The sequence below is a fragment of the Coregonus lavaretus genome (genome assembly GCF_964263955.1).
Source record: "Coregonus lavaretus genome assembly, chromosome: 36".
NCBI classification, from domain to species: Eukaryota; Metazoa; Chordata; class Actinopteri; order Salmoniformes; family Salmonidae; genus Coregonus; species Coregonus lavaretus.
This window is the reverse complement of record NC_140023.1, coordinates 6,959,100-6,970,455: the sequence shown is the minus strand read 5'-3', so window position 1 is coordinate 6,970,455 and position 11,356 is coordinate 6,959,100. Positions and strand designations below refer to the sequence as shown.

The window sequence follows — 11,356 nt, the reverse complement described above, 5'->3', positions numbered from 1 at the left end:
TGGTGGAAAATAAGTATTTGGTCACCTACAAACAAGCAAGATTTCTGGCTCTCACAGACCTGTAACTTCTTCTTTAAGAGGCTCCTCTGTCCTCCACTCGTTACCTGTATTAATGGCACCTGTTTGAACTTGTTATCAGTATAAAAGACACCTGTCCACAACCTCAAACAGTCACACTCCAAACTCCACTATGGCCAAGACCAAAGAGCTGTCAAAGGACACCAGAAACAAAATTGTAGACCTGCACCAGGCTGGGAAGACTGAATCTGCAATAGGTAAGCAGCTTGGTTTGAAGAAATCAACTGTGGGAGCAATTATTAGGAAATGAAAGACATAAGAGACCACTGATAATCTCCCTCGATCTGGGGCTCCATGCAAGATCTCACCCTGTGGGGTCAAAATGATCACAAGAACGGTGAGCAAAAATCCCAGAACCACACGGGGGGACCTAGTGAATGACCTGCAGAGAGCTGGGACCAAAGTAACAAAGCCTACCATCAGTAACACACTACGCCGCCAGGGACTCAAATCATGCAGTGCCAGACGTGTCCCCCTGCTTAAGCCAGTACATGTCCAGGCCCGTCTGAAGTTTGCTAGAGTGCATTTGGATGATCCAGAAGAGGATTGGGATAATGTCATATGGTCCAATATAACTTTTTGGTAAAAACTCAACTCGTCGTGTTTGGAGGACAAAGAATGCTGAGTTGCATCCAAAGAACACCATACCTACTGTGAAGCATGGGGGTGGAAACATCATGCTTTGGGGCTGTTTTTCTGCAAAGGGACCAGGACGACTGATCCGTGTAAAGGAAAGAATGAATGGGGCCATGTATCGTGAGATTTTGAGTGAAAACCTCCTTCCATCAGCAAGGGCATTGAAGATGAAACGTGGCTGGGTCTTTCAGCATGACAATGATCCCAAACACACCGCCCGGGCAACGAAGGAGTGGCTTCGTAAGAAGCATTTCAAGGTCCTGGAGTGGCCTAGCCAGTCTCCAGATCTCAACCCCATAGAAAATCTTTGGAGGGAGTTGAAAGTCTGTGTTGCCCAGCGACAGCCCCAAAACATCACTGCTCTAGAGGATATCTGCATGGAGGAATGGGCCAAAATACCAGCAACAGTGTGTGAAAACCTTGTGAAGACTTACAGAAAACGTTTGACCTGTGTCATTGCCAACAAAGGGTATATAACAAAGTATTGAGAAACTTTTGTTATTGACCAAATACTTATTTTCCACCATCATTTGCAAATAAATTCATTAAAAAAACCTACAATGTGATTTTCTGGAGAAAAAAAAAATCTCATTTTGTCTGTCATAGTCGACGTGTACCTATGATGAAAATTACAGGCCTCTCTCATCTTTTTAAGTGGGAGAACTTGCACAATTGGTGGCTGACTAAATACTTTTTTTCCCCACTGTAAAACACAGGAAAATTAAGTTGACGACTGCACTGGGCCTTTAATGACGCTTCTGTGGCCTATGGCCCTGGATGTGTATCAGTCAGCTGTCAGACTGCAGCACCTGACCTAGTAGGCATTCCTGAAAATTACAACTTGTTCGTCTACCCCTCTGCCAGGGTGTCAAGTCCTCTGTGCTCCTCCTCTTCAGGCAGGCCATTTTGACCTGTTACATTCTGGCTTGTGGGGCTATAGTTCGAACTCAGATATGGTTGTGTGAGGCTGAAATACTGATATGGAGTATTAACTTGGATGGAGCCACAGCTGACACAGTTAAACCAATTACAACATCTGTTTTTCAAAACAGACGCCCGATAACACCTCAGAGATTTTGCCAAATGGAACCTTGGACATTTAACCTGGCCCGGCACACATTGTCGGATCGTCCAGATTCAAAACAAAAGATTTTCCATCAGACACAGATAACTTCATTTCCGAGTGTAGAAACCTCAAAAAGAGAAGTTTATTACTTGGGACTAGACAGTAATTTTCACAAATAAATAGAAACGCAACATAACATCATCAACAGTTACATTACACATCTGAACTGTAACCAGATGACTCATCATAGACTGTCTACAGATATACATCAAACACTGAGTGTACAAAACATTAAGAACACCTTCCTAATATTGAGTTGCACCCCCTTTTGCCCTCAGAACAGCCTCAATTCGTTGGGGCATGGACTCTACAAGGTGTCGAAAGCATTCTACAGGGATGCTGGCTCATGTTGACTCCAATGCTTCCCAGAGTTGTGCCAAGTTGGCTAGATGTCCTTTGGGTGGTGGACCATTCTTGATACACACAGGAAACTGTTGAGCGTGAAAAACCCAGCAGCGTCGCAGTTTTTGACACTCAAACGGGTGCGCCTGGCACCTACTACCATACCCCGTTCAAAAGCTCTTAAATCTTTTGTCTTGCCCATTTACCCTCTGAATGGCACACATACACAATCCATGTCTCAAGGCTTAAAAATCCTTATTTAACCTGTCTCCTCCCCTTCATCTACACTGATTTAAGTGGATTTAACAGGTGACATCAATAAGGGATCATAGCTTTCACCTGGTCAGTCATTGTCATGGTAACAGCAGGTGTTCCTAATGTTTTGTACAGTCTGTGTAGCTCTACAGTCGGAATAGAACATGCATTACTATGAATGAATGTGACAGACTATATGACATTTGACTTTGTAAAACAAGAAAGTGATAGATTCAGTTCTATAGGCAGATTAGTGTAGATTAGTGAACCAACGAGTTGAAGAGTTCTGATAAAGTCTATCAGTCTTAGAAATAGATGCTTTCATAGTCACAGGCTACTTCTATGATAAATGTATCAAACATCTATTATTAGCTTCCTGAAAGTCGTTGAAGGCAGGATGGCGTGTAGTTACTGAATTACCCAACCAATCTGGGTTTGACTTACATTTAATCCTGTTTGTTTAAATGATAACGCTAATGTGTGTGCCTTTACTTTTCAGATTTATGTTGATAATGCTTTGTTTAACCAAAGATCCTGCTAAACGTTTCTGACCAAAGGTTTCTCTTTACATTGGCAGTCTAACAGGCAGGCAGAAATAAGGCCACAAAGCTACTTACCTTAATAGTCAGAGAGATAAACAAACACACAACCAGACAGTCATGGTCCCACTGCTACAGGAGCTCACATTTCTTATTACTATCAAACAAGTGAAAGATTCTGCTGTGCCCTTCAACAGGCAGCAATGTCAAATACATATCTAGCACCTCACAAAACAATCTAGATCTCATAACACAGGTAACATTCTTTAACCAGCAAAGCCTTAGTTTTGAATATTTATAACAGTGTACTACAAATCAAGCTAAGAAAATACACATTTTGACCTCACAAAAATACACTATATACACAAAAGTATGTGGACACCCCTTCAAATGAGTGGCCACACAAGCTCACAGAACGGGACAGCCGAGTGCTGAAGCGCGTAACAATCATCTGTCCTCGGTTGCAACACTCACTACCGAGTTCCAAACTGCCTCTAGGTGCAACGTCAGCACAAGAACTGTTCGTCGGGAGTTTCATGAAATGGGTTTCCATGGCAGAGCAGCCGCACACAAGCCTATGATCACCATGCGCAATGCCAAGCGTCGGCTGGAGTGGTGTAAAGCTCGACGCCTTTGGACTCTGAAGCAGTGGAAACACTTTCTCTGGGGTGATGAATCACGCTTCACCTTCTGGCAGTCCGACAGACGAATCTGGGTTTGGCGGATGCCAGGAGAACACTACCTGCCGGAATGCATAGTGCCAACTGTAAAGTTTGGTGGAGGAGAAATAATGGCCTGGGGCTGATTTTCATGGTTCGGGCTAGGCCCCTTAGTTCCAGTGAAGGGAAATCTTAACGCTACAGCATACGATGACATTCAAGACGATTCTGTACTTCCAATTTTGTGGCAACAGTTTGGGGAAGGCCCTTTCCTGTTTCAACATGACAATGCACCCGTGCACAAAGCGAGGTCCATAAAGAAATGTTTTGTCAAAATTGGTGTGGAAGAACTTGACTGACCTGCACAGAGCCATGACCTCAACCCCATCAAACACCTTTGGGATGAATTGGAACGCCGACTGCGAGCCAGGCCTAATCGCCCAACATCAGTGCCCGACCTCACTAATGCTCTTGGCTGAATGGAAGGAAGTCCCCGCAGCAATGTTCCAACATCTAGTGGAAAGCCTTCCCAGAAGAGTGGAGGCTGTTATAGCAGCAAAGGGGGGACGAAATCCATATTGTTGCCCATGATTTTGGGATGAGATGTTCAATGAGCAGGTGTCCACATACTTTTGGTCATGTAGTCTATATAAGATTCTATTTTTGGAGGAATGTAATTCTAAAGCACATCTGGAAAGTTTGCGGAATCACCTTCTCTCATCTTACTGTGAATCTAATAGCTGCAGACTGAGTCACTCTAAGCCAAAGCCCTCTGCGTTGGAGATGGCGATGGTTAACTTCTGCTTCAGTTCCTTCCTGCTTTTATAAGGTGGGAGGCAGATCTGGTTGAAGCAGGTGTGAGATATGGGTAACCTGAAACAGACAAGGATAACCTGTCAGCAAGGAGCTCTAAACAATTACTGTAAGGGCCCTTCTGTTGCCATGGCAGTAAGCCTGGCTACATTATAACAGATTACAATGACACCACTAAATATCGGTCCACTCAAACTCTACAATACTGTAGCAATACTGTATGATGCTCAACATATAGCATTTGCAGTCAACTAGTTAATTAAATCAACATATAATAGCTGGTCATGTTTTGTGTTTGGATATTGTTCTATATGGTTGGATATATACGTGAGAGTAAGAGGCAATGAGTGATGAGATGACTGTACAGTACCAGTCAGTGGAAACGTCGATCTTGGCGATCTTGAAGTTAAGGTCGGCCAACCCTCCCACGGGGACACGGTCACTTCCTGTGGCGAAGTGGAGCAGCTTCTTCTGCAACTCCAAGGGGAAAGCCAGCACCACGTCCCAGAAACAGCTAAACACACACACACACAGCCAATTATTTTATTTTTTTGGTGATTTAGCAGACGCTCTTCTCCAGAGCAACTTACAGGAGCAATTAGGGTTAAGTGCCTTGCTTAAGGGCACAGACAGATTTTTCACCTAGTTGGCTCGGGGATTAGAACCAGCGACCTTTTGGTTACTGACACAACGCTCTTACCCACTAAGCTACCTGCCGCCCACTAAGCTACCTGACTTTTCTGTTATGGCAGCGTGTCAAGTCCTACATTTAGAAGGCTGATGTAACATCACTCCCCATTACATGAAATGGAGCATGAACTACAGCTGCTTGAGAACATATGTTTTTATGTTGCATGACATTACATAGACTTGTGTAATAGGAAAGGGGGAGGGGGGTGCAGCTGGAGTAAACAGGCCTGGAAGGGAGCGGTGCAACATAAAGCTGTAAGGGGGCACTGGCTGGCTGCAGGGATCCAGAGAGTGGAGGTGGTGAAGAGTTCAGCTCTAGGTTCCTCCAACAGAGTTAAAGGCCCTATAGCACTGCATGGGTCTGTCATAATGGCTTGTTGCTGTAGGATTTGTGATATTGGATACTTGTACTCCAGCAGGATCAGGGGTTGTTGGCCAGGTGAAAGATGAAAAAGGTATGAATAGTTGTATAGATTGGGTGCACTGGGTGTTTTGTGTGCATGACCCTTACCGTACTGTGAGGTCAGCTTTGCTGTAGCCCTCGTACTGAGCTGCTCTCTGCAGGGCGCTCATGTCCAGCTCTGGACTCCCACACACCAGCATCTCCACCTCCTCTGGCCTCAGCAGCTGCACAACCACAACATCACTAATGAGTGCCCTATAGTATAAACCACAGGAGGCTGGTGAGGGGAGGACGACTCATAATAATGTCTAGAACGGAGCGAATGGAATCAAACACATGGAAACCATACGTTTGATGTATTTGATACCATTCCACTAATTCTGCTCCAGCCATTACCACGAGACCGTCCTCCCCAATTTAGGTGCCACCAACTTCCTGTGATATAGTCATAACACAGTTTCATATTATGCCTACTGTAATTCAGTAACATCACATAATGGACTGTGCATCCAGGGCTTAGTTTGAGACACAGCTTTAGATGAGGGATTTATATCACACAGCTGAGCACAGAGCTCTGATTAGGTCCCAGACCTGAGGGATATGCTGACAATGCCAACAATACATATGATGAGATCTTATAAAGTTCAGTGCTTTATCTTGTCTATCAATATTGTGTTTGAGTCCATGTGCATACATTCATTGTGGCCTACAATGTGTGTTTCACAGTGATTAGCATATATATATTTTTTTTTTTATATATATATATATATTTTTTTTTTTTTTATACATGACCATACATCTTGGTGGTAATGTAAAGTTTGGCAAGAGCCTAAACTCAAATATTTGATCTTGTCTAATTTAGGATTGGCTCAGACATACAGTAACTCTTCAGGGTGTAGACCCTACCCACAGTGTGTGTGTGTGTGTGTGTTTGTGTGTACACTTGTGGACAGACCAATATTGAACACAGTCACCCAGCCACAGATCTTGGAGTTCCACCAATATTAACAATGATCTTACTTAACTCAGTGTGTGTTACCATACAGATGTAGGATCTTAATTTGATCACCCTGCTTTAGCAGAACTGTCCTGCAATGCAGGAAATGCCAGCAGTCATGATGTTTTCATCTGATTGTCATACAATTACGTCAAAAGGCTCATGTAGGCTACCTAGGCACGTTACTCCGGGACGGCGGAAAGACAGGCAGTGCAGGAAAAAATATATTTTAAGCCTCATTTAGATATTTTTCTGCTTATAATTTCCGACATTTGGTAAGCTTTATGTTAGTCAACTTGTCTATAATTACAGTAGATTCAGTGCCTTCGGAAAGTATTCAGACCCTTTGACTTTTGACATTTACAGCCTTATTCTAAAAAAAATATTTTTTTCCCTCATCAATCTACACACAATACCCCATAATAACAAATACCCTTTACTCAGTACTTTGTTGAAGCACATTTGGCAGCGATTACAGCCTCAAGTCTTCTTGGGTATGATGCTACAAGCTTGGCACACCTGTATTTGGGGAATTTCTCCCATTCTTCTCTGCATATCCTCTCAAGCTGTGTCAGGTTGGATGGGGAGAGTTGCTGCACAGCTATTTTCAGGTCTTTCCAGAGATCGGGTTCAAGTCCAGGATCTGGATGGGCCACTCAAGGACATTCAGAGGCTTGTCCCGAAGCCACTCCTACGTTGTCTTAGCTGTGTGCTTAGGGTCGTTGTCCTGTTGGAAGGTGAACCTCGTCCCAGTCTGAGGTCCTGAGTGATCTGGAGCAGGTTTTCATTAAGGATCTCTGTACTTTCCTCCGTTCATCTTTCCCTTGATCCTGACTAGTCTCCCAGTCCCTGCCACTGAAAAACATCCCCACAGCATGATGCTGCCACCACCATGCTTCACCGTAGGGATGGTGCCAGGTTTCCTCCTGACGTGACGCTTGGAATTCAGGCCAAAGAGTTCATTCTTGGTTTCATCAGATCAGAGAATCTTGTTTCTCATGGTCTGAGAGTCTTTAGGTGCCTTTTGGAAAACTCCAAGAGGCTGTCATGTGCATTTTACTGAGGAGTGGCTTCCGTCTGGCCACTCCACCATAAAGGCCTGATTGGTGGAGTGCTGCAGAGATGGTTGTCCTTCGGGAAGGTTCTCCCATCTCCACAGAGGAACTCTAGAGCTCTGTCAGAGTGACCATCGGGTTCTTGGTCACCTCCCTGAACAAGGCCCTTCTCCCCCGATTGCTCAGTTTGGTCGGGCGGCCAGCTCTAGGAAGAGTCTTGGTCGTTCCAAACTTTTTCCATTTAAGAATGATGGAGGCCACTGTGTTCTTGGGGACCTTCAATGCTGCAGACATTTTTTGGTACCCTTCCCCAGATCTGTGCCTCAACACAATCCTGTCTCGGAGCTCTACAGACAATTCATTCGACCTCATGGCTTGGTTTTTGCTCTAACATGCACTGTAAACTATGGTACCTTAGACAGGTGTGTGCCTTTCCAAATCATGTCCAATCAATTGAATTTACCACAGGTGGACTCCAATCAAGTTGTAGAAACATCTCAAGGATGATCAATGGAAAACAGGATGCACCTGAGCTCAATTTTCGAGTCTCATAGCAAAGGGTCTGAATAATGTAAATAAGGTATTTCTTTTTTTTCTTCTAAGAACCAGTTTTCGCTTTGTCATTATGGGGTATTGTGTGTAGATTGCTGAGGAAATGTTTTTATTTAATCCATTTTAGAATAAGGCTGTAATGTAACAAAATGTGGAAAAAGTCAAGGTGTCAGAATACTTTCCGAAGGCACTATACATGCAGCTTCTCTTCTGTCATTACTTGATGCTCGTCTAGAATACTAAATAAAGCCTTGCTCACCAGAATAATTCCATAAATTGATAGAATGATCAATGCATCATCAACAATCTAGTTGACATTGGTAAAGTTCTCTCTTTCATTTCTGCTTCTCTCACGGAGCGAGGACGTTTAGGGACCAGAGCGATCAGTTTGACTGGTTTGAAGGAAATTAAAAGCTGTGAAAAAGATCCAACATGTTTCTAATAGTATTTCAGTTAGTCTTGGATGCATATATTACGTGGTTGAAAATGAAATACTGTCAGCTTTTATGTCGCTGAATGAAATTGCATGTTTAGGCTACACAACAAGTCCCTTAGCTTGCATTTGCATTCTCTCAAGATGCTGAAACAAAATATATATATATATATATATATATATATTTCTCCACTCCTGTTCCCGAGACATAATTCACTTTTGGTCTATCATTTTACTGCGAGGAACACTTGATTCTGCTGGAGTTAATATTATAATAGGCTATATGTGAGGCCTACAGTCAGTGTCCAGACTTCAGTTACTATTCCAACTATGAGGCTACTCCACTCTAAAATAATTCCAGCATCAATACAATGGCATTTGATAAATGCAAAGAGTCATCACTTACAAAACACCAAAAAGTGTTATGAATGACATTCGGTGATTGTCATCATTCGGCCTACACAAGTCTTGTAACCTGAATTGATGCATACACTGATGTCACTGATGTCACGGGTTTCTCTGTCTTGGCCACTCATCTCTGCCATGGCAACATTTCTGTGCTGTTATCTTCGAACCACACCGCATTTTGGAGTCTACTTCCACATTTTTCATGCGACTTGACATGCGGTAATGATGAAGAGTTTAATAGCCTACATTTTGCTTGGAATCTATGTTTGAATTATTGTGATAGGCTCATGTTTTACCGGTACGGTGTACCCCACTATTTATTTTGCCGGTACTCCGTACCGGACCGTTCCAGCTTACTTTCACCCCTAATGATATCCATCTATGGCCACTGTCAAAGGGCAACAGCCCATGAGAGACACAAGTGTCACCCCACCACTCCAAAAGCCATATGAGGCTACCCCGCTGGCCAAGTCTGGGCCAGGGAGAACATAAGCTGTTCTGTGTCTCTGGCTGATCAGTATACAACGGTAGTCAGCTGTGTTAGATTTGTGCTGCAGTAACTAGATAAGTAAACACATTCTTCCCAGGAGGCCCTAATCCTTATAGTCTTTCTGAATGACTCATCAACTCATCACTTCTATTCTTGACCCACTTAAAATGGCCCTGTGTTGCAATATAGGGGGGCTACAGTATGTGAGCAATGTCAGTCAGTGCAATTTATAATCCAGGAGAGAGGATCATGGGGAACAGGAGGGGGCAGGTGGGTAGAAGTTGTGTATATTTACATTAACAGTCAAGAGGGACTCATTCATACAATTGTGTATGTGTTTGATACCACTCCATTAATTCCATTCCAACCATTATTATGAGCCATTCTCCCCTCACCAGCCTCCTGTGAGGTACACATATTGATATTAGCTTCTCTCATCCTTTTACTATAAAACCTGTATCAGAACATTCATCTGGAGGTTTTCTGACCACAGTGATGTAAATAGCTTATCGAACTTTACAATCTTAAAAACCTCCAAGAACCTGAGAGCCGAGCCGACCTTAACCCCACCCCCACAGAAAGCCCAGAGAAGTCCTGACTCACCATCAGAGCGTCTGACGCACACACACTGTGGAAACCACGATAGAAGGCTGCAAACTGCTTGTAAACTGACTTATTAAGCAGGAAATCAGCGTACAGCTGAACATATTCTGCAGAGAAATAAACAAAAAATTATAAAAATCACTCACGCGCCCACAAATAGAGACACATACTCAAACACAAGTTTCAGTTTTCAAGTTAAGTTTCAATGTCACGTGCACAAGTACAGTGAAATGCCTTTCTTAAAGCTCCAAACCCAACAATGCAGTAATCAATATCAATGTAGTACTAAAAATAACATAAGGTAGAACAAAAACATACGAGAAATAAAAATAAGAACACAACAAAGTAAGAAGCTATATACAGGGTCAGTTCCAATACCATATTAACAATGTGCAGGGATACTGGAGTGATAGAGGTAGATACAGTGCATTGGGAAAGTATTCAGACCCCTTGACTTTTTCCACATTTTGTTATGTTACAGCCTTATTCTAGAATTGATTAAATCGTTTTTCCCCCTCATCAATCTAAACACAATACCCCATAATGACAAAGCAAAAACAGGTTTTTAGAAAGGTTTACACATTTATAAAAAATAAAAAACAGAAATACCTTATTTACATAAGTATTCAGACCCATTGATCATCCTTGAGATGTTTCTACAACTTGATTGGAGTCCGCCTGTGGTAAATTCAATTGATTGGACATGATTTGGAAAGGCACACACCTGTCTATATAAGGTCCCACAGTTGACAGTGCATGTCAGAGCAAAAACCAAGCCATGAGGTCGAAGGAATTGTCCGTAGAGCTCAGAGACAGGATTGTGTTGAGGCACAGTTCTGGGAAAGGGAACCAAAAAATGTCTGCAGTATTGAAGGTCCCCAAGAACACAGTGGCCTCCATCATTCTTAAATGGAAGAAGTTTGGAACCACCAAGGCTCTTCCTAGAGCTGGCCGCCCAACCAAACTGAGCAATCTGGGGAGAAGGGCCTTGTTCAGGGAGGTGACCAAGAACCCGATGGTCACTCTGACAGAGCTCCAGAGTTCCTCTGTGGAGATGGGAGAACCTTCCAGAAGGACAACCATCTCTGCAGCACTCCACCAATCAGGCCTTTATGGTAGAGTGGCCAGACAGAAGCCACTCCTCAGTAAAAAAGGCACACGACAGCCCACTTGGAGTTTGCCAAAAGGTACCTAAAGGACTCTCAGACCATGAGAAACAAGATTCTCTGGTCTGATGAAACCAAGATTAAAATCTTTGGCTTGAATGCCAAGCGTCA

The 11,356-nt window shown here is 43.2% G+C and overlaps 1 protein-coding gene across 1 annotated transcript in view; it reads right to left on the bottom strand.

The window, feature by feature from the left end:
• Nucleotides 1-4,387: 4,387 nt before the first annotated feature.
• LOC311110800 (putative E3 ubiquitin-protein ligase HECTD2) overlaps nucleotides 4,388-11,356 on the bottom strand; it is a gene marked incomplete at both ends in the record, with an annotated part of 40,787 nt that continues 33,818 nt past the window's right edge. Inside the window, 4 exons of the mRNA XM_084153365.1 lie at nucleotides 4,388-4,508; nucleotides 4,819-4,962; nucleotides 5,650-5,765; nucleotides 10,080-10,186. Coding sequence (XP_084009491.1) covers nucleotides 4,388-4,508; nucleotides 4,819-4,962; nucleotides 5,650-5,765; nucleotides 10,080-10,186 — 488 coding nt within the window. The remainder of the gene's footprint in view (nucleotides 4,509-4,818; nucleotides 4,963-5,649; nucleotides 5,766-10,079; nucleotides 10,187-11,356) is intronic.